At 41.0% G+C, this 24,175-nt stretch overlaps 1 protein-coding gene across 1 annotated transcript in view; it reads left to right on the plus strand.

Moving 5' to 3' along the window:
* GUCY2F (guanylate cyclase 2F, retinal) overlaps nt 1-23,874 on the plus strand; it is a 38,527-nt gene extending 14,653 nt beyond the window's left edge. The window contains exons 9-19 of the mRNA XM_071433869.1: nt 547-703; nt 2,067-2,216; nt 4,079-4,227; nt 5,616-5,779; nt 6,071-6,263; nt 6,346-6,520; nt 11,627-11,725; nt 13,002-13,096; nt 14,130-14,215; nt 17,733-17,735; nt 23,229-23,874. Coding sequence (XP_071289970.1) covers nt 547-703; nt 2,067-2,216; nt 4,079-4,227; nt 5,616-5,779; nt 6,071-6,263; nt 6,346-6,520; nt 11,627-11,725; nt 13,002-13,096; nt 14,130-14,215; nt 17,733-17,735; nt 23,229-23,349 — 1,392 coding nt within the window. The 3' untranslated portion in view covers nt 23,350-23,874. The remainder of the gene's footprint in view (nt 1-546; nt 704-2,066; nt 2,217-4,078; nt 4,228-5,615; nt 5,780-6,070; nt 6,264-6,345; nt 6,521-11,626; nt 11,726-13,001; nt 13,097-14,129; nt 14,216-17,732; nt 17,736-23,228) is intronic.
* Nucleotides 23,875-24,175: the final 301 nt, after the last annotated feature.

Below are 24,175 nucleotides of genomic sequence, written 5' to 3' on the forward strand. Positions count from 1 at the left end.
ATATGGTCCCTTTAGCAGCGTTCACACTTCCAATCATGTCCCATGTTTTTATGTCTTAATAGTGAACTACTAATCTGGGACAGGTGGATTCCAGAGAGTAGACCACCAGAACCATTCTTGTGGTCTGTGATCCTCCTTCTGAACCTCCTTAAGGGAGATGGGTTGCCACTCAGCTCTTCATGGCTTCCTTTGACCTTTTTGGTAACACTTGTGTCCACTTTCTTATCCTTGCCTAAAAGAAAGTGTCCACTTTCTTATCGCTCTGGGTGCAGTGAGACACAGGGCTACAGAGGGGGGCATCTGACTCTTCCTGAAGTTGTCAGACATTTCCAATACTACTTTAGGGCCCAGACAAACCTATTTCATGTACCTAATCCATTTCTAAACTTCTCTCATAGTTTTTTATTTCGATCATTACTGCATTTGACATAGAGTCAATGCTGCATTTGATGCCATCTGAGGTGACAAAGTGGCTTGGTGTCTCTGAGTGCTGATGGATAAGATAGTTCTTAAAGATCAACCTGGATTTTTTTCCGTGTTTCATAGGGAATCAGATATTTGCATCATCGAGATTTTGCCCACGGACGTCTCAAGTCTCGTAACTGTGTTGTGGATGGCCGGTTTGTCCTGAAGATCACTGACTATGGTTATAATGAGATCCTAGAGGCACAGAAGTGCCCTTATATTCAGCCATCCCCAGAAGGTGGGTGTGATGAGGAAATATATATTTTTTAATATTTGTCCATTGATTTAACAGATGTTTGTCCAAGTACAATTTCAGGCCAGTGGCCACACAAGGATTTTCATGCTCAATCTCACTACATCTAGTTTCCTCCATACCATGCATTGTTATAAGAAAGGGTAAGCAAAGGTTTTTTCAGGCTGCCTGAAAGTGAAGTGAATAGCAGAGTGATGTGGTAAAGAAAATATATTTTACGGTAAGCAGTGACAGAACTTCAGCTTGTTGCAGTTGGAGAAGGACTGAATTGTTCCTGAAATCTGATCAGTACTGTAGCCAGTAGAATGGCTTCACATCCTTAGACCCAATCCTGTATTCAGAGTTTGATGTTATCCCAAATAAAAAGACACTTTTTCTTGTTAAAATAAGTCATCTAAAAGACAAAATTATGTAGGTCTCTGAAATAGGCCCTCTACATGCCAATCACCAAAGGCTGACACATGAGATTCCCACCACTTAAGAACAGCCCTCATGGGACCAGGTTTGGAGACTTGGACAGGATTTCTTTCATGTGGCCATTGCTTTGGGGTTCCTCTGGTATCCCAATTTATTCTCAAAACCTGTTTTCCAGTAGTATTTCATGGTTTGATGCCTCTGTCATGGGATTTGATGCATACACCTTTTCAGTGTCTCAGATAGGGCAGTTGTCTGACAGAAGACTTCTCCTCCCTTACAGAAAATAAACACATTTGCAGTGGCAGAAATGTTCTATATCCCCATTTCTCAGAATGTACAGTTACCAGGCTAACAAAATCTCAGTTTGAAGATTCATTTCTTCATGAAGTTGGATATATTTTACAACTGTGTCTTTTATCATTTGAACTATTGGATTATAAAGATTGTGCATCAGATTGTCACAAACTGCTTTTACAGAAACTATTTTCATCTAAAAAGAACTACAGAAAATATGTTGTTAATTGTTGCTGTGTAAAAGAGCAACAACTGTAACAGGAAAGTCAAGATTTGGTGCCAATATTTTGTCTAAGGAACATTTTCAATCAAAAAAAATGGTGTTAAAGCTTCTGGAAGGGGTGAGATGACTTCTTATGTTGAAGTTCATGGCTGGTGTTATATGATACAAATTGTTGGTGTGGCAGTTTTTAAAAAAACCCATAGAGTAAAACTTGGAAATTCTTTTTTTATCTTGGTCAACACAGAAGTTTAGTATTTCTAACATACCACTAGAAGTAAAAGATTTGATTCAGTAAATAATGTAATATTTTCCAACCTTTCATCAAATGACTGAAATAAGGTATTCATTTAAGCATTTATTTTGCAATAGTCTGAGTTAAAGTGTAAGAAATGTGATGCCCTGAAATTTTTTTAGAATTGCTCTGGACAGCTCCTGAGTTACTGCGGGACCCAGACATGTGCAGAAAGGGCACAATCAAAGGGGACATCTACAGCTTTGCAATCATCCTGCAAGAAGTGGTTGCTCGGGGTCCACCTTACTGCACATCAGAACTCTCAGCTGAAGGTAGGCAACTACTACAGTATATTTTTAAGGCTTTGTGCAGAGCACTTTATAAAAGGCCTGGCCAAGTCCCCTTACTAATAAGGCAATAATGTATTAGTCTCATGACCTTTCCCAGTGTCAGAAGTCTGTTTCCAACACAACATTCATAATAAATATCAAAATGTAGAGTTCTCATCACAGCCTTGGTACATGTCTCATCACTGCTTTGACTGGGATCAGGATTCTGGGTGCTCTCCAGGATGCTTCAGGCCCCTGCAGCACCTCCAGTTCCCTGTGGAAACTCAGACTTTTCATCTTAGTATGGGGTGAAATCTGAGGGCAGAACTTCCCATAGCTTAGAAGCTCCTTTGCTTCCCACTCATTGGCCCTTTTTTGTGCATCATGGAGGCTGAAGTTTTTGAGCTGGACCCCTTGCCAACATCCTATTTCGTCCATCTGCCCATCTATTTGTTCTTAATCCTTTCCTTTCTAAAGAGACCCTCTCTTCAACAGAGGTCAAACTGATGTATCATGTTGCTTATGTGTATCAGAAACAGCAAACAGGTGAAGTCTTTAGGAGCTGCTCATGGTGCAACAATGCTGTGCATCCATGGGAAGAACAAACCCACTGCAGTCAGGGTCAGGTCAGAAGCACTTAAACAGGGAGGAAGTGACAACAATCTAAAATTAACTGATTTCAGTGACAGCCCATTCTCAACACATTTTAAGCTGGACAATCATCAAGTGGGGTATGACAATTCAGTATGTGCCAGTTCAGCTGGAAAAATGGGGCCCTGACTTTTCTATGCCTGAAGCTGCTGTCACAATGCAATGACAATGATGTTAATGATGTATCCCACTCTGTCAATCAGAGCTGGACCTATGATGTAGACTATGATGCAATTAACAGGTTTCTTCCATCTCATACCTCCTGCAGAACCTCCAGCAAATGTTAAACACAGTTCAGTCCTGTTTTCTAACCTGATAAAATGATGAATTTCTACTCATTGTGTCTCAATCCTAAGGAGCTTTCACTTGTGAACATTAAAACAATCTGGGGAAGGCATTTCCTCTCAGCTGCCCCTGGAAATATTGGGGCCAGATGTTTGGATTAGTTCATTTGGCGGAGTCTGGGGGAATGAGCCAAAGATCTTTAAAGTAGACTGTAAATGCTGAAAAGCTTTGGGTACTCACAGCAACAGCAGGACTTCTGCCAGAGAAAGAGGTTTCCACTCTGTTTGCTTGCTCTGCACTGAGCAAAATAAGATTTCAAATACCATAATTTTGGTGGGTGTTAAAAGACTGACTTCTCAGGGTTGGAAAACCCAAGCCCAGTTCCTTACAAGCCTCATTTCTAGGAAGGGAGCTCTAGACAGGGAGTCATTTCCCAGACACTGTTTTGAACTCAACCTCTCCCCCTTAACATACTTTCCACTGTCGCCACTCCCAGAAACTTCCTATGTCCTGGTTCCCAGTTAATGATGAAGCATCAGAGGCTGGTATCCTTCCTGTCTGGGCTCAGCCATAAACCTCTGCTGTCTTAGAAGACTGCAGGTCCTAGTGGAGAGAGTCAGAGGCAATTTCATTACATACAAGCCTGCAGGCTCACACATCCATCTGTCACACATCCTTCCCCCATCCAGCCACTTTATTACTCATAACCTGGTTCTCCAGGGACATGAATCTTCTTTAAATCCTTCAAGAGACTCCTGACAGAGAAAAGTAGAAACTTCCAGCTTCATTTGGCACAGACACTGGGTGCTGAGGACTAAGAGTGACAGCTGAAAAAGCAAGCCAGGGACACAAGGAAAGGTCCATGTCCTTTGCCCCTGTCAAGACCCCCCCATCTTACAATGTGGTTCCCAATCTTCTCTTTGCCACAGAAATTATAAGGAAAGTGAAGAAGCCCCCTCCCCTGTGTCGCCCAAACATAGCTCCTGAGGTAGCCCCCCTGGCATGCATCCAGGTAATGAAGCAATGCTGGGCTGAAGCCCCTGAACGACGTCCAACATTTGAGGAGGTGTTTCATAAGGTCAGTAAGTAGAGAAGCTGGTGTAATCCTATTGTTTGTTCTTGGCAGGGAAGTGTTTTATTGTTTGGGGTTTGTTTTATTTTTTTGCTTTAACTCAGTTATTAAAGAATGAAGAAGTTGCAGAGCCCTAGACTTGTCCTGACTTAGGGGTGATAAAGCAGCCTGGACTTGGGCTTGATGTCTTCACATTAGCAGTGTACCTGCAGAGATGGTCTCATGGAGATGAAAGATTTGTAAATTATTCACCTTCAGACCAATTTTTCTTTTAATCTTCTAAAGTGTTTAAAATGATAACTATAAAAAAATTCACCAAAGACTGTTAAAGACAAAGTTACAATGTTTGGCATAGGAGGTCTCTCAATTCCAGATTGGTGGAAGCTTGGAGAATATCCCAGGGAAATATGAGTGTACCTGAGGCCCGTTTAAACAGCTTTCCTAGGTATGTGTTACTGGCCAATCTCATGGACAGGTACTGGCAAAATAACCCCCTTTCTGATCAAGCAATGTTGTTCCTGTGTTCTTATAAGGTGATAGAATCATAGACTCATTAAGGTTGGACTTTTAAGATCATCAATCATCAACCCCATACCACCACCATGTGTGCTGTTAAACCATGTCCTCAAGTGCCACATCCACATGTTTCTTGAGCACTAACAGGGATGGTAACTGCAACCATTATCCTAAGCAGTCTGTTCCAAAAAGTTTTTACAAACCCTTTCTGTGAAAAAAAAATTATTAATATCCAATATAAACCTTCACTGACACAACTTTAGGGCATTTTGTCAAAACAGGTAAACAAATATGCTTAATTTTTGCCTTTTGGTTCTGTGAAGCTGTGAATAATTTTGAACCTGCTGACTCCACTGTTGAGTCTAAAGTAGCCTCTAAAGTCACAAATTATCTGAAAGTTCCAGCAGCTCAACTTCAGGTCAGGAAGAGAAAGCACAACTCAACTAAGAACTGGGAATGGAGGTGGCAGTACACATGCACGTCAGTGTACACTGCATGTTAAGTGCAGTAATATGTAAAAAGGTTGTAAGTGTTGCTAACACCCTGAACTTTGTGCCTCTGAATGCAAAGTTTTGCAAGTTACCCTAAAGATTGTTCATGGGATAAATGGGGTTGTAAACCTGCAGCCAGACAAGGCTCTGTAACAAATGTACATATTGACAACTACTGTAAGATTGTGTTTCATCTAACTCTCACTGATTGATGCAAATTCACCTTCTAATTCACCTTTTCCTTTATCTTTGAACTTCTGCCATTTAAAAATCCAGTCTTTAGCATGACACCTCCAAAGCAATATTTGCTTTTTGTTCCTTTCTAAACTCAGAGTGCTACAGTGATGTAAAGAGACAGACAAATAACTCTCCAGTTTGATTTTCCAGTTCAAAACCATCAACAAAGGGAAAAAGACCAATATCATCGACTCAATGCTCAGGATGCTTGAGCAGTACTCAAGCAACCTGGAAGATTTAATCAGTGAGCGGACTGAAGAGCTAGAAGTTGAAAAACAGAAGACAGAAAAACTGCTGTCACAAATGCTTCCACCGTAAGTACTGGCACTTTAAGTGGTAAAAAATCCCCAGAAAACCAAACCAAAACCACCCCAAAACAAGCCCATATCTAGTCTGGACAACACCCTTCCCCAGAAATGAGCAACGCTGTAGATTTGATCATCAATTTTGACAAGCACCTCCAAATCAAACTAAGAAACTCTAATCAATGCTGATTACAGCCATACAGTGGAAGATCTGAACACAGAAAACCAAGAGTCTGAGCACTTGAGCATGCGCTAGAAAAGGGTTTGTTCCCTGCCATCTTTTTTGTGTTGCTGTTTCAGTTCAGTGGCAGAAGCCCTCAAGACTGGTGGCACTGTGGAACCTGAGTATTTTGACCAGGTGACCATCTACTTCAATGACATTGTGGGCTTCACATCCATTTCAGCCCTCAGTGAACCCATTGAAGTAGTTGACCTTCTGAATGACCTTTACTCTCTGTTCGATGCTGTTCTTGGAAACCATGATGTTTACAAGGTGAGAAGTAATTTTATCCTGTGTTTCCTTTCCATCTTTTTCAATTTCTATATTTATTTCTTAATATGATGGTATTTGCTAGGTGGAGACAATTGGTGATGCCTACATGGTTGCCTCAGGGCTCCCAAAACGGAATGGAAACAAGCATGCAGCTGAAATAGCCAACATGTCCTTGGACATCCTCAGCTCTGTGGGAACATTCAAAATGAGGCACATGCCAGACATTCCCCTCAGGATACGAATTGGGCTACACACAGGTAGGCAACTGAACACTAGAGAACTCCTTCTCAACTGCATTTCCAACTCTGAATTCTTTCTTCATGCCTGCCCTCCAAAAAACACCCTTTCAAGATGCTTTAAAATCTTCCACATCAACAAGGCAGTTAAAATGGAAAAACAAAACCCAGAGAGGGTTTCTGGAGGAAAGTGGCTTAGTATCATTTTAAGGAGAGATTTTGTATTCTGTCTCAGCCAGGAACTGCATCTGGCATGTTAGTCACAAGGGTTTCATCGTATGGATAGCTCTTTAATGTGCCATAGCACCTTCAGAAGTGGGATATCGAGACACCCAGTGATGTCTTTGCAACTCCATTCTGAAATGAAAAAGCACGGAAACACTGGCATATAAAGTGAAAGCATAAAAAGATTGGAGATATTTATTACAGATAGGATATACTGGAAGAAAAATGTGATACAGCTCTTAAGAAAAAGTTATGTTATAAAGAAAACATTATCTCTGATGTAGAAGTCATAATGTATTCAATCAACAGAAAGATTGCTTGTTTAAAATGAAAGGAGGAAGTTCCATATATATACATATATACATATATATATATATATATATATATATATATATATATATATATGTATACAAAATGTAATTAAACTCCAAAGTAAAACAAAAACTTCCAAAACAGTAGAACTACAGTTATATAGGCAAAAGTATTTTAAATGTAGGAAAATACATCTGCTGTTATCATGAATCAGTATTTGTGTAATATATATGAACCTTCATAATTTTATACATTTTTTTAGACAACTTTTTTTCCCAGCTGTTTGTCACCAGATTTCTTGCCTCTTCCTCTAAAGTACCAGGTGTTGCCCACTGTGGGAAGCCAAACAATGACTAAGAATGCCCAGGAGTCTGACCCAATAATGTATGGGGTTTTATCCTTCTGCTTATCTGATAATATCCATGCTTTTGGAGCTTTAGCATGCAAGCATTTTGCAGATGTCAGTATCCTGGTCTCTGATGTACATATTGGGAGACAGAAGCAGAGTAAAGGAAGTATCTCAGCGAGAATATCCCAATAACAGAGCTGTGACTTTAGCAGAGTTAAAATCAATATTATGAATCCTAGACCTTATAAGACCCTCTTTTGGAGTTATCTCTAAAACACATCTCCCTACTGTTTTCTTTGAAGTTTGTAATTCTTAGTTGACCCTTCACAGAAGTGTAAAGCATTAAAGAATGATTGCAGGAGCATTGTGTGTTTTACACTCTGTCAGAAATTAGATGAGACTATGGCTGCAGATTGTCTTGCCCAGAGCAGGACTCTCTGGAGCACCAGCAGCATATTTTCAACATGGAAAGAGAGGAATTTGCTGTGCAACATCTGCTGCTGCCTGTTGACAGCAGTTCTGCAATGTATCTCCCATGCAGTTGGCCAAAAAATACGTCCCTAGGTGATGCCTACAGGAGGTAGTAACATTTTTTTGTTTTTATGAACTCTGGATATCTGGAAAGCAGAATTGCTATGAACTGTTGTATTGGGTGTGAAAGGAAGAGGGTGGAGGACTCTGCACATCTTGTTTTGCATAGATCTGGCAGCACCATACTGTCATGGGAGCAGCCACAAGCAAATGTTCCAAAGCAAACCAGCTCTCTGAGCCACGGAGCTGATGGCTGAGTTTGATTAACCCTGGACCCCGTTTCTCCTGAGAAAAGATGGATGAAGAGGGAATGATCAGCATCATGAAAGCCTTGGGGAAGCTCTTGGGGGAGAGGAGAACTTGGCTGACACTTTCGCTGTACTGGAAAGGATGGAGAAAGGGTGTGACCCCCAGTCACGTACTTCAGCTGCTCTCTGGAAACTGGTGCCAAGAAGAGCTCACGATTCCCTCTCAGAAAAAGCAGTAAATGCATTTTGGGCATAGGCATTTTGCCCATGCCTCTTCTACCCTGAGGGAAAGCTGCACCTCTGGGAACTTGTGATGGCCCATGCCCATCATCCACTTGTGGCAATGCATAGGTAAGGCAAAGAGGACAGGATGACCAGTGCTTGGTCCGCATTTTCTCCCCTGCTTTAAACACGTCCTGGAATCTTGGCTGTCCTCTTTTGAGTTCACTGCAGGTCCAGGATAACTCGGCTGACTCAGCTGTTTCCCCATTATCCATGCCTGGGCTGGAGCAGGACAGTCAGCCAAAGCAGTGGTGAGAAGATAAGCTCTTCCACAGAGGCTGAAGATGATTTGTGTATCAGTCAGGCTCTCTGGCAGTCAGCCCTGCACTTTGATCTTGCCTCTCAAACTCTGCAGCACTGCCGAACGTCTTTGCAGAGTCTTAGCCAGAGCCTCTCGTTAACTGACCCTTGCAAGCCCTGGCAAAGAGACACTTCAAAGCAAACTTCTGGACCTGTGTAATGAAACAGCTAGGCCATGATGTCCTCATCACAGGGTGCCTGGTTTCCTCTGAACCTTGTAACTAGGAGATTTACCATTGGAAGTTTTTCTTAGCCTTCTGCTGAAGCTGTTTGGAGAAGGGGGAACACACACAGGAGGTGAAGGCAGTGATCAAATTAAGTCTTAGATGCTTTCAACACAGGGAATGTGTAATTTTGGGAATGCTTATGTGGTAGGGTTGGTTTTGAGCTGAGAACCTTCTGCAATGGCACAGGCTTAAAAGCAGTATTCTAGAAAGATAACACCTCGCCCTAAAAATCTTGCCTCTTCTATATTGTGAGCTTTGTGCAGAAATGTCTGGGTGATTGCACCAACAGAGTAGGAAACCTGAATTCAGGCACTCACATGGAGGTGTTTCCAGGAATTTCAGGGAGTCTGCACTCATTTTGAGGACATGTAAATGAACCCTGTAAAGCTGTTCATGTGCAGCAGTGGAAAAGCTCTTGTGGCTCAGTTGACCACATTGACTTCATCTCCACTGACTACAGTAGAAGCTCATCTGCCTTTATTTGTGCTTCTGAAATGGAATCACAGAATCATAGCATACTCTGAGTTGTGAGGGACCCACAAGGATCATGGAGTCCAACTCTCAAGTGAATAGCCAATGCAGGGATCAAGCCCATGACCCTGGTGTTCTTAGCAGCATGCTCTAACCAATGGAGCACAAATCCTCCTCAATGAGGTCTGTTTTTTCAACAGGAACCACCTTTTTGTGTCCTTGCATCACCTATTACAGAAGGAGCTTTGGTCCTTAGTGAGATTTGGGATGGCTGCTGTCACGTTATCACCACAAAAAGAAGAGAGGCAGTGTTTTGTGAGATAGTGTTTTCTCAGGGAAGTCTCTTACTGAAGCATGAATAAGAAGTCTCCAACAGGACCATTTTTTGTGTATATGTCAACATTAACATACACACAATAAAGGCCAGTTAGGGAATCGTAAGATCCTTGGGTGAGACTATCAACAGTGCCTTTACAGGTGCCTTTACACTGTTGTGTATAGAAGTGCCTATAGATGAAAACCTGAATTAAACTTCCTCTAGTGAGGAAGTTTAGTAGTTCCTCTTCTGAAAAGCTTGAAACAAATTAGACAGTAATGATAAGGATGGAGATTAGCTTGTAGGAGATTCTGAGGAGCAGTGTTTTCTCTGAGGTACACTCACAGTTGAAAAGAAACCCCCTTAAATCAGGTTTTCATGATCTCTAGCAGTCTCTGCCTGCTGTGTTTTATCCAGTTTGATCCATGCTGCTCAAGTCCTTGTAATACTTTTTGTATGAACCATTCTTCCTCTCTCTTTTTAAAAAATATTTTATCAAGCAGTGATTCATCAGGCAGGAGTCAATATTTGTCTTACCTCTGAGTTTGCATCCTCATGAAGTATTTTAAAATCCAGCAACTTTAGGCAGCAACAACTTTTCAGAGATCCCAGCAAGAGAGGTTCTTGTGAAGTTCCCCATAGCTTTCAGCAATGGAGTTTTACTATCCTTAAGATAGATCTGAAAACTATATAAAGGATCAATATTTTTAAATAATGCTAAAATCAGCATAAAATTGCACTGTAAAAAACTAAGTAACTGATCACTTCTAAATTAGGCCACAATTGCTACTATTTATATTATTACTGTTTGAAACCAAACATTTTAACCTATAACCTTTTTAAATTATGATAACCCTAATCTATAGCATCATTTCAGGTACTGTTGATGATGTACAATGTTCACATCTCTTGTAATCTTGCAGAGGAAAAGATTTCCTAGAGATAAGTTGTACTAAATCTTAACTCAGAAGGATCATGACATTGAAAAGGCAGGAAAAGCCTGAAAAGGAATATCTCATAAATGCCTCTGATGGAAAATACAGGGAGTCCTGCCCTTTGTCTGCAGGAAGCCCCACACTTAATCACATTGCTTTTTATTTTTATTTTTGCATTTATTTTGCAAGCCTGGTATTTTCTAGTGTAGGCAATGAAATTTAGCCTCTCCTCTTTCAGAGTGCAGTCTAAACATTAACTAAGCCAAATGCCCCAGATGAAAATTGTCTCTGCTGTTTGGCTTCCACACATTTTATCTCCCAGTCTGTGCATGATCCTGCGGATCCTGCACACATACCTCTCCCTGACAACTTGGCAATGATTCTTTGGAAGCTACTTAGGAAGTGAATAGATCTTGTATAAAGAATGAGAAAGAGGGGAAAAAGAGGTCTTGGCTAGACAGGCCAGCCAACAGTGTCTTCTTTTCCAAGGAGGGGACACAGGGTGGTCCAGAGTGCTGCCAGCACCTCTGGACTCCCAAGGCTGATTTTTAATCCTGTTTCAGCAGGTTACAGGGCATGTCATAGGATCTAACTTTAGTTTTCTTACATGGAAAAAGACCTTTTTAAAATGAGATTATGATTGAACTTGACTTTCCATGAACTCTGAACTAATTTCTCCCAGATGCTGGTAAACTGAGGGCCTACCACACACGACCTTTCTCAGACATGAAACACCAACGTGAAATCTAGAGCAATCCTTAACTTTTGACTCTTTGTAGCAAGCACCAAGACAAATGATATCTTTAGAAAACCTTCTCCTGTATTCCCAATAGGTTTTTTGAGTATCAGAGGAGAAGATGAGATTTGTTTGTCAGTGGACCCCTGGATTTATGCAGGCCCATCCGGGTAATGCAGCTGATGTGTCTTTCAGGGCCTTGTGTGGCAGGCGTGGTGGGGCTGACCATGCCGCGGTACTGCCTCTTCGGGGACACAGTCAACACGGCGTCAAGGATGGAGTCCACGGGCCTGCGTGAGTATTTGGGACAGTCAAAGAAAGGGGAGGTCAAATGACAGAATTCAAAGCAGCCTGACGGAGAGGACACCAGTTTTCCCATTGTAGGTTGGCCTTTAGGACCCTGCCTTCCAGCTGCAGTTCTCTGACTGGAATCCCGTCAACCAAAATCAACATGAATCCTGCCCTACTTTCCTCCAGCATGGTTTGGATCTTGCTTTCAGTCAGTGCTAAGAATCCTTAATTCAGAGCTGTTCTTGCACAGTAAAATAATTCACTTACCTTTCATGACAAAGCAAGGGTTGAAGTATGGGTGGGCACTGCTTCCATCATACCCATGGTCATAGAAATCCCACTGAGACTGGAGACAGCAGGAGCACTGCAGGTACAAGAACATTGTTACACATTAATAGAAATGCATATAGATAAATAGGCAAATTGTAGGTTAGTCCCTCAGGAAATGTAGCTCATAGCTGTGTGATCTTCCTCTACATATTCAAACTGATGTTTTTCTTTCTTATTATTATGGAAAAAAAAATTAATCAGCTCATACCACATCCTTCAAAGGGGAAAGCAATGTGATTGTCAAAATTGAAATAAAAGCTCAACCCAAAAAAAACTACTTTGGGGGAATTGTTTTAGAAATATTTCCTGTCTTGTTCACAAGCAGAACAATAAAAAATTTCAGTGAGTTCCAGCAGTGGCTGTAAAACAATCTGGGGAAGATGGGAATCCAATAAATTTCTCCACCTTTGCCCTTTTTGTTCATAGACTAAATGGCAGCTCTGGGTGGAATAAATTACTAAAAATCCAGACATATCTACATGCATAGCCACATTTTCTTTATGTTCCCTTGCAAACTCCATCTCTCTGCTCTTCATCCCTGCTTTCAAATTATGTTGGGTGTCTGCAGCAGGACAGTTGGCTATTTTTCATTTCTTTCTCATTCCCTAGTTATACTGTGGCAATAGATAAAACAGAAATCTAGCTGAAATGTTACTGGAAACCACTTAATATCTTTATGAAGAGATGGACTTCTACACTGTGTTTGGTATCCTTCTCCAGGAACGCCCCAGCACAGATCTTCTCTCCCCCCTCTTTACAGCCCTGCCTGGAAGAATCCATCAGTCAGCATTAAACTCCACACAGAGGAGCACCACACAGCTGCACCAGCCACACACCTGAATTTGAGCACTGCTGCTTTGGAGCCCTTTTCCTTGTCAGGATGAAGCAGTGGGGAATTCACAGCATGTGTGCAGTACAATGATCCAGCTGCTTTCCTTTCTGTTCCCAGCTTACAGAATTCATGTCAGCCAAAGTACAGTGGATATACTTCGGAAACTGAATGAAGGCTATGAAATCATACCCAGGGGGAAAACAGAACTGAGGGTAAGAAGGCCAGGGCTGTGTGAAGCACTTCACAAGGGAGTCATCTTGCTTGAGGAATTTTCATACTATTATCTTTTTTGGCCTTCATACAACAATCTTCAGCTGAATCCTTCCAAAATTGTCCTTTTCATTTGTTTCAACACATTATATAGCTATTGAATGACTGTGGGATCAAGCAGTCAGCTGTATGTACTGGATATAAGTATTTATATAGTAGACTATGTAGTCCACCCTTGACAGAAGCTGCTACTTTTCAATGTCCAAACAAAGCAGTACTAAATAATAATAAACATAATTTCTACCCTTACATAGTCAATGGACAGAAATAGGAGCTTTGCTTGCCTTAAATACCTAGAATAAAATGTCTGAATATGGCCTCAGGTCCCCCAACAATCTTGCATGACAAGTGGAATCATTCAAGTTCATATGTCTGCAAGTGGAGATTTGGGGTAAATATTCCAGGTCTAGTCAATGGAAAGAAACCTTTACATAGTTAGTGGGGGTAAATTGGCCTTTCAGGAAATTACAAGCCTGAAGTACTTTCAGGGCCTAATTTATGTGAAGATGATTGTTGGTTTTCCTCCCCTTCTTCAGTCAAAGGTGATTGACTCAAATAGGTTCATCAGATGCATCACACCTTACAAGCTAAACCGTCCATGGTGGGAGAGGAAGTTATTATTCTGACACTCAGTTCAGAATGAGTTGTAAAATCTCTCAATTAATAATGCTAGTGCTGCCAAATAAGATGATTAGTGATCCTGTAGTTTCCAATTTCTGTTCAGCTGTGTCCAATGACCCAGATCAATGAGGGTAATTTGTAAATGACAGTTGGAACAAGGATAATGAATATCCTCTTTCAGGAAAGTGAAACTCAAATAATCCCTGAGCTATTCTGAAGGAGAGACCAAGATTTCCAGGCATGGTCTGTCTCTGGATATGTATAAAGCCAGAGAAACCTAGAGAGAAAAATTACATATCAAGCAGAGGGCAGTCAGAAAGCTGCTTTTTATCTGAATTTTTGGTTTTATTTTAGGGTAAAGGAGTAGAAGAAACATATTGGCTGGTTGGGAAAAAAGGCTTCCAGAAACCCTTACCTAAACCTCCTGAAATAAAGCCAGGGTAAGTGTGACTCCGTCGCTGTCCAAGGCATTCATTAAAACATCTCTTTAGGAGTTCACAGGCTGAATATCTGTCTGTCCATGTTATCTGTTTGCAAAATCTATGTCCTGTTCCTTTGGTGACTTACATGTTCAGGCATAGTGCTGGGACTCAGAAGGGATGCGATTCCTTCAGCGCCTCTCCTTATTCACAGTTCCCAAGTGACATGGAAACTTCCTGCTTCTCCCCTATAATCACTTGGAGACTGAACACCAAGGAGCTCCTCCTTGAATCTCTTTCCTGCTCTGGGTGCATGTAGGAGACACACGGTAGGGACACTTTCAGGTCTCTGGTGTCATCAGTGTATGGGAGACACTCAAGATTTTTCTCCCCTTCCATCAAATTTCTGCTGAAAACAGCCTCATTCAGCATATAAACACATTTCTTCCCTTTCATTCTAACAGAAGAATAAGAAAGCTTTGTGTTACAAATTTATGGCACTGTTATGTAATTGAAGATTTAATGATGCTGCCTTCATTAAGTCATTTTCTAGCTTTGCAATGCTTGGCTTCACAGAGTACTCCCTGTTCAGCTGTCACCTTCTGTATGCCTGGAAAGGATGTTGTGGTCAGGACATAAAAACCAGGAGCTGGATTTGTTTGACAAGAACAGCATGGTCACCCACATTAAAAGCAGTCAGCCTTGACTCCCTTTATAGGCAGTAAAGAGAAATACTTGCTAAGGGTCTGATTCAATTGGCCCTTGCAAGATGCCTGGTTTGTTGAGGTCCTAAAGTAACTGCTTCAGAGACCGGTGTCTGACAGCAAACAAGGTCTGTTTAATATAGCTCTGACTTCTCCTTATCAATATTGTTCTAAATCTGGCCCTGTTCCCTCTTAGTAAATAAAAAGATTTCCCCATTTCCCCATACGCTCAGGATCAGAGGATCTTGTGCATCCATGTGTAATCTCTGAAAAGTCCACCTTTAACACTGCAGAGACAGAGGTGATCTACTCTTGTCCCAAGGCCCAAATATTTCTTCTTCTTTTGCAGTATCTCCGTCCCCACAGGTCACACCGCAGTTGAGTGATTTGGATAGTAATCAGAGGAAAAAAGTAAAGTTACACAAAACCATATTTGTCCTAGTGAGGGGGCAAAATGAAACTTATACCCTATAGGCGAAGTGTCAAGTTACAGAAAGAAATAACTGGATGTTGAAGCAGAGCAAATATTTGGAGAACAGCATCACGCATAGACTGTGCTGTTATCAGATAGATATCGGACATTATGTCCTTTCCAACCTTATCTTGATGATTCATGTTTTGGCACAAAATCAAGAGGCTGGAAGATGTTTCTCTCTAATTGGCCAATATGGTGTTTTCCAGTCACTGCCTCCTATAATTCCATAGGGATTATTGTAGGCTTTTGAGCTGAAGAAAGAAATAAATTCCTCTTCTACTTATTTTTTTCACTCTGTTCTGAGGCACCCTCTCTTGGGTATTTCCTTACCATGAGGTCTACGAGCACTTGTTTTTATCTCTTGCTTTATATTGTGACTTGGGTAGCCTAAACATCTACAGCTGGGCAGTTTTGGGTGGCCATGCTGAGAGGTGTTTCCTACTAAGTGAGGGTTAGTACATCATGCTTGGTCTTATGTCCATGCTATGGAACTGCAAACATGTGGGCCATGGTCAGACCTATGGATGGAAGTTTTTGAAGTTCCTATTCAGAGGATAATTCCTTCTTTCTTGGTCTGGTCAAATCTGTTTTACCTGGTTTTCATGGGAATTTTGGGTTAACTTTGCATGACGTAGAAGAGTGCAAGACAGTTCTATAGCCTCTCTAGACCTTCCCTTGCTTCAAGGCAGATTTGTACACATACACCTGGTACTGCCATGGGAAATAATGGCAGACTGGACATAGAGAGAAGGTGTTACAAAATTAAGAGACACCAAAACCAAGCATGCCAAGCAGTCAAGCAGCAGACTATCTGTAGGACAGACATTCTTTTGAGATTTCAGTCAGATAGGTTTAAAGGAAGGCTGTGAAATTTTTTTGAGGGTACATTAGGTGACTCTCTGGGGGGCTGAATTATCACAAAGTTGCGAGTACGTAAACATGGGATATTTGAATCTGGCATCCTGTGATGCTCTGGGACAAGCAGCATCTTTTCAACTCCAGTGGCGTACTCATCGTTTCCAAAAAATCAGAAAGGTTAGGTTATAATAGGTTATACTAAACTACCAGACACAAGCCTGACCTGGACTAAATCTCAGATGCATTTTGCAGAGCACTGGAAAAATATCTAAGACTAGGAAAAATTCAATGGCTAATGAAATTCAGAAAGGAAAAAAACCCAACCAACCAACCAACCAAACCAAACCAAACTAACCAACCAACAAAAAAAAAACAAACCCAAACTAGAACAAAACCTAGAGCCAGGCTGATTTTCATTTGCCATTCCAAGGAGATCAGTGACATTCTTGGTCTACTGAATTTCCTACTTTCACCACCCTGGTTCAGAAATTCTTTTCTCCGGTACTGAATACAATATTTGAAAACATCAGAAGTCCTCTATCCCAGCAGGTAGTTTAATTCAGAAACTTTCAATTTAAATTATTTATGGAAAGTTAACTGGAAGGAAAAAATTAATGCAATTCAGCCAAGATACATATTGTTGATTCTCCCAAAGGCTTTTAACCATTAACCCAGTACCTAGGTAAAGAGCATATGAGAGTTTTTGATTTTTGACATAAACCCAAATCCCTTACCTAGTATGAATTCATTAAGTCTTAATCCAGGAGGCTTGATAGGTATTCTAGCCCACTACCACTCACAGTGATAAGTGCAACCTGATGTGTGACATCACTGAACACTGAAGATGCAGCCAGGAATAGGTGAGAGTGTTGGGGCCCTCTCATCCTCACATGCAAGAGGATCAGCCCTGGAGGAAGCACTGAGATCCTTGTTTGAAGATAAATGGGTGAGAAGCAGCAAAGGATGCTCAAAGAATCCATCTCCCAACCCCAAGTGAGAAACACCTCTTTATGAGCCAGGAAAAAGACACTCATTAGGACAAAAGGGTTTTTTTTCCTTCTACCCTTCTAGTACAAGGTTGTCATTGCTTTGTCATTGCTTTGTTGGAGCACCCTGGTAGGATGGAACTGTAGAGAGTGTCTCGTGTTGCTGCTGCTGCTGATGTGTCTTTCTGAGGAGAAAATTGAAAGCATTTCCACTTGGGCTCCTATCTGCAGTCTGTCAAATGTGCTTTTAAATCAAAACTAAAAGAGCTTGTGGACCAAACAGCAGTGAAAAACTCTTGTTGTCCTCCCATAGCTGCAATTATAGAACAGCATAAAAATATTTCCTAAATAAATTTTATATGACATTTTACAAGAGCTATTCAAGGAAATCAAAGCATCCTCTGTCTCATAGGCTTGATCATGCAATGTCAGGACAGATACGTTTTGCTTCACACTCAATCTCTTCTTTTCAAACTATTTCTGACCACCTAACACAACAGCAAAATGAAGACAAGGAAGTATTCTGATCATGGCTGTGACATAATGACAATTAGAAAGAAGACTTTTTCTCTGGAATCTGATGGAGGATGAGAAAGGGAATGAAAGTTGGTGACTCATCTCCCTTTCAACAAGAGTGTTTGACTTGTGATGTGATTGCACCAGCTTTTATATTTAAACAAGCTCTTCCTGAGCATGCTGAAGTTTCTGGGAGAATTGACTGGAATATTACAGAATTTGTGCTAGTAGCAAGAAACCCTAAATGCAGTGTACAGAAAGGAGGCGAAGTCAGAACTTCACAGTTTTTCTCCTGCTGGTTTGCAAACAAGGTGATGGGGAGAGAGGGCCTTGGAAAAGTAACAGCTGTCTCCAAAAAGAGGGGTTTTGCCTGAGGCTGGGATGGATAGTGCAGAACCAGACATTTGTGAGTTCAGGAGATGTGCAGGTTCTGTTTACACTGGATCTTTCTTTTTGCTGTTGTGCAGCGGTTGGAAGTCAAATCACTGCCAAACAGTTATTTGATACTTGTGTGGGCAGTGTGTGGAGGTGGACCTCAGGCAGTCTAATAGTGTGCTTGATTACCAAATACCCTGACCCACCTTCTGTGGGTCACAAGCTGCTGCAGTGTTGTGCAGACACAGGCAGCAACGTCCTCCACCCCACTGTGGGTGAAGTCCTGCTGGGTGGACTCAAAAACCAAACCCCTGATGCTCACCCCTGTGTGGCTGAATTTTGTTACCACTTCCATAAAGGATCTGAACACAAAGATTTCTTTTCTCCCTGCAACAGGCAGGATTTAATATTATTAAAAGTTATTTACGTCCGTCTGATCTGGTCACCTTGCCTGTCTTTTAAGAGTCAGTGCAGAGAAACAGACATTTCTTGGTGTTGATCTTCTTCTGCTTTGGGATAAACTCCTGCTGTGGTCCAGCAGCACCAGCTTCCCTCCACTGGCTCAGAATAGAACCCAAGATATTTGGCTTAGATGGAGACATCTCTATTGCAGATAAAAAAATTCCAGGGAGCTAAATCTCACCTGAGTTGGAGATTCCCAGAAGCAGTCATTCCTTATTGAACCCATCAGAATTATATTTTCCTGGCTTCCCTGTCCTTGGGACCCAGCCCTTAAGGCACCATCACTCTTGAGGAAGTTTATAAACGGGGGTCAATGTTTAAAAACAAGAAACATGTTCCCAGAGATAGTAATTTAGATAAAGCATGGGAGGACAACTTGTCCAGGCATTTCCATTTGTAGAGCAGAACTGGCCAAAGACCTGAAACTTCACTCTAATCTCCCTCAGGAAAGGCTGTTAAAATTGTGTTCAGCATTCAGAGACCACTGGCTTTCTCCAGGGACTGTTAAATAGATTTCCACCAGGAAATGTGCCCACAGCTTAGTGAGCTGAGAGCTTCTGAAAGAAACAACCCTGGAAGACCAAAAGGCACTGAAGCAGGAACTAAACTAACAAAATGCAAGGTCTTCACTGCTGTTTTGTTCTGTTCCTCCCTGTAATGAATGTGGGCAAGGATCAGTGGAATAATGGAATCATTCTCCCAGGATTCATCTTATTAAATTGATTCTGGAAACAGCCTTGATAAAGATATAGTTTGTACTCCTCAATCAACAAAGTCATTCATCTTGTCCTGGCAAAAGTGTCTAAGAGTGCCAAGAGCCCTCTAGACACTTAAAATTTAATTAGCTGACCTCATCCTTTGCAGTAAGTTGAGTGGTACAAGAGAAGAATTAATAAGGCCAGAACCAGGACCATATTTGTTTTCCTTTCTCTCACCAGAAGACACTTACCTTTTCTTTAGTCTCTATTACAGTCTGTTCTTTATTTCAGATGAAACTGTACTGGTTCTTTCTCTAATGGCCTACCTGTTCACTGCAGGTATAGAGCTCATGGGTTACTCCCAGAAGAAATTGCAGAGTTCAAAAGGAGGAAAACTGAAAAACTCCTTGGCAAAAGAGCCTAGATCTGAGGTAGTAGCTGTAGGACAGTCCCCATGTAGCTCTGCTGTTTAGTGTCTGCTTGTGTATTGTTTGACTGCATTTTACTGGTTTTTCTTCCCCTTTCCTTCTATTTTTCTCCTTTTAATTTTTTTAAAGTATGTGTTATTATTCTAACATGTCTCATTCAAGAGGTGCTTGGAACAGCAGCAAAGGTGTAGCCTTGTTGGGTGATTTCCTAGTGAATTTATAACCTAGTATCCTAATAATTCCTGAACAACGTAGAGCATTACTAGGGTTATCTGCAGTGTATTACCAATCCACTCTATGTTGATGTTCATGGTGCCAGGAAGAGCCCAGTACATGGTAAACACAGACATAAAACTGGAGTTCAAGCCTGGAAAAATCCACATTACCTACTGTTGCTTTTGTAATGTATATCACCTGCCTAGTGTAATTCCATACCTCATGACAGTAACAGGATGCAGCTTTGATATTCATCCTTATGATACTGATGGGTACAAGAGATAATGGATTTATGGTTTGGGTGGAATTTGGAAGTCACATGGAATATGACAGCCTGACCTGATCAAGTAGGTGTTATCAGAGCAAGGCTGGCATAGAAGCATGCACAGCCACATTTGCACAAGTGTGACGTCGCCTGAAAATTATATATGAGCTGGGATTTTTTGATAATATCTCTAAAACCAGCAGTAATGCTTCTGCTTAACTCCTCTGGATTAGTGTGCATTTCATGTCCACTCCCCTAACAAAGGAGGGGTGGATGAAAGCTCAAAGTACCTAGATACAGGCAGGTTACAAACCCCTAAGACACACCATATCAGGCTGATAGACTGCTATGAAGACTAAAGTTCCATCCAATTTTCTCACAAGGATAAAACCCAGAAGATAACTGTTGGCTGTGTTCCTTCTTCCCAAACACATATTTTAAAGATTCAGGGTGTGTTACCAGGCCGCTTTATCTCTCTTAACTGATATTTAAATTTTTGTCTGAATTTCTCCCTATCAAGGACTTAAGGGCAGAAAATCCTCATTAAAAACATAAAATAAACAAAATTATTTGAATATGGGACGCAATCTGAAGAGACCTGCATAAGCACTACCATATATGAACTCCCACTGCTAAATACAAGTTCTGAGGCACAGAAGACCACCCTGCTGATTTACACCTAGGAGTACAAGCTAATCCTCCAAGGCCAGAGACAAAGAAGATCTCACACTTGGGTTAGCCCTGCTTGACAAAACCTGCACATATACTGGTGTATAAGTTCCTAGTACATCTATAACCCACAGACACAGACTTCCACACTGAAGCAGGCTGATCAGCAATACATATTATGGAGAACAGAAGATCCTCATTAGGCAATTTGGCTTAGTCCATTGGAAATAGCAGAAAAATCAATAAGACATGCATACCTGGATCTTTTCGATGGCCCTAGTTCAATCCTTCTTGTGTGCAGAAAGCTTTCAGTGGAGGCAATTAAGTCCTCAACAGCCACTTATTCCCACATGCCTGCTTGGTGGTTTAGTGATGTTTCCAGCTAATCTATCTCAGAGGCTTCTGATGAAAGGGACTATGTTGCCAATAACCTTGTTTTTCCTTGATGGAAATAAAGGAACATTATACAAGGATCTCAGATGTAATGATCTATGGTCCATTCATACAATTTATGGTCCTTTTAGTCTGGGACCCTAAAAGGCTAAGAGTCCCACAGGGCTCTTGCTGCAGTACAATAGGGATGCCCATCTTGGAGTAATTATGTATTTTGTAGTATTCATCTGGCCTGAAGTCTAGAGGAAGGTCAAGACTGCTTCTCCTGCTCAGGAGTCAATCCTTTAACCTTGAAAGGGTGGTGGTGGACTCTGCTGTCCTTGTTGTATTCTTGATTTCAAAGAGAAGTGATGGTTCTGGCTGGATCTTGATAAAACCACTCAGCAAAACATGAGTAACACCGGAGTGCACCTCCAGTTACCTGAAGATAAAACTCTGTGCTATATCATTAGTGACCCTTATCTTTTGTCCTGTGGTAGGGTCTGTGACCTTAACATGGAGCTTCTAACCCACTCATGCAAGTGGGATTCAGCTCAAAGCACCATGGCTGTCACAGACACTTGTGTAAGGCTGGTAAATTAAACAACAACTGAAGACTATGCAGGATGAACCATGGCATCAAATGCTGCTGGACAATATCCTCAGGCAGATGAATCCCATCCATAGCATCTTACAACACTTCTGAAAAGGAGAAAGGGATTTCTCTCTTTAACTTCAAAACACAGCAGAGAACTGTGTCACAGAGAGGTCAGTGACTCCTAGGATCCATTGATAGGTCTCAGTTTGTAGGTGAGACTTAGACCCCATGTAAGTCAGTCAGAATTCATTCTGGAGTTCTCAGGGGTGAGATTTACCTGTGTGATTGGTAATGGCTGTATTTGTGGAGGAACCCACTGTACGTGTATCTTAGTACAATCTGTACTGCTCTGCTGACTTCTAGATGTGTAAGCATACAGGTAGTGTATCCTTCATGGACAAAAGCACCAGCCTGGGATTATCCAAAAGTACCAAGGCTCAATATTTCAAGTTATTTTGTCTCCTTTTTCTTGTTGTTGTTTTGTTTTGTTTTGTTTTGTTTTGTTTTTTGTTCCTCAAGGATTTGCCTCTACTTGCATTCTGACCCCTCATCCTATGAACTCTGCTTAGTGACAGGAGATCCCTTGACATTCTTTCTTGTTCAGGAAATACCCAAATAATTGCAGCTTGCTGGCCAAACAATTGGCTAGCAAGGTGCAGCTGATAAGGTCATATAACAAAAGGATAGCTTGGGTTGGAAGGGAGTTTTCAAGGTCATTTAGTCCAATACCCCTTGCAATGAGCATCCTCATCATAAAAAATTTCTTCCTTATATCTAATCTAAATCTATCCTGTTTTAGTTTAAAAACATTACCCTTTGTATTATTTCTACAGGATACCTGCTTCATGTAGTTGGTTTTTAACCTATACTTCTACTCTAAAGTAATTGCACATTCATTGCACACAGTGATGCTGTGTACAGTTTAAACCATACATTTATGTATATATACAACTATTTATTAGCTATTTCTTTCTAATCTCTATATAATAGCAATAGTGTTATCAGTAGGGATTAGCATTTAGCTTTTTTTAGTTTAAAACAGCTGGAATGATATTTTCTTCTATTATACACAGTAAATCTTATTCCATATGATGCTTTATCCATGACATGGCAGTTGTAGATTTGAGACCTTCCTAAAGCCCTGCCATTTGCTGAGCTTTTGGCCTCTTACAAGTCCTTGGTGTTTGTTTTATCTCTGAGAGCTCCATTATGCTATAATGAATTTGCAACCCACCAACAGATGGTGGCCCAGAAGCTGGGCTTGACGAACCCTTCAAGTATTGCAGCAAAAGATCCACTTCAACTCCACCATTTAACATTTCTGCTTTGGCTGACACAAAATGATGCTAAATGAAAAGTCATGCCTTGGTGAGGCAGGGTTGCTAACTCCTCTTTTTTTTTCTGTTTCACAGCTGGCCAGATGTACTGACCAGGAAATTGAAATCTGTCCTGAGGGACACAAAGAAGAAACTAAGAAAGCAAAGAGCTGGGAAGCATGAAGGAGAAATAAGTTTTGAAGAGGATGAAATCTGAGAAGGACATGACAAAGAACTAGTAAGATCAGGAGGGACCCCGTGAAGCCAGACCAACAGAGCTCACAGTCTCCATTTAGTTCCCAGCTGGCCCAAAGCAGTTTAAGTAATGAAGCTCTTAGATCTTGCAGAGGGTGAACCTGAGCAGGCAGATGAATCCTGACCATCATCTCTTGTGAAACTGGGCACCATCTCAGAGCTGTTTATGTGTGTGGGTTTGGGAGGGGTGCACTGGGGAGGAAAGTGAGGGTGATAATGATGGTAGCTCCCACTCTTCATGAGCAACTGTCACGAGGATGAACTCAAAGAATATTTTAGCTGGGTCTGCATGGCGGCACTAAAAAGTCCAGCTGCCCCTGGGCCTGAATTCAAACAAATCAATTCAAACAAATAATGCCAAATGCTAAAATGGTTCAACTGTTTTACGTTAAGTAGTTGTTTTCCTGTTGTTATTGTGGGAAGGTCTGGTTTCATGAAAATTAGTGCAATTGAGAAAAAAATGTTTTGGACAACAGCAAGGAATATTTTTACTCCCCCACAGAAATTTTGAATCAAAATGTTCTGTTCCTGTATGTCAGCTTAAGCTGAAATATTTTCTTTCAAATTGACATTTCAGCTGCAAATGCCAATTTAATGCTATTTTCAAAATGAAATAACAGTTTTGAATTGAAACAGTTTGGTATGAATCAATATTTGTTTCAAATGCCAAAATGAGATTCTGCTCAAAATGTCAAAATATGTCATATTTGCAAATCCCAATCTAAATTTCAAGAACTCATTTTTTTTGCTGTATACACACATATATACAGGATATCTAAAACATGTTA

The sequence above is a fragment of the Agelaius tricolor genome, unplaced genomic scaffold, assembly GCF_023055355.1.
Source record: "Agelaius tricolor isolate 1412-34295 unplaced genomic scaffold, bAgeTri1.0.p SCAF_9, whole genome shotgun sequence".
NCBI lineage: Eukaryota > Metazoa > Chordata > Aves > Passeriformes > Icteridae > Agelaius > Agelaius tricolor.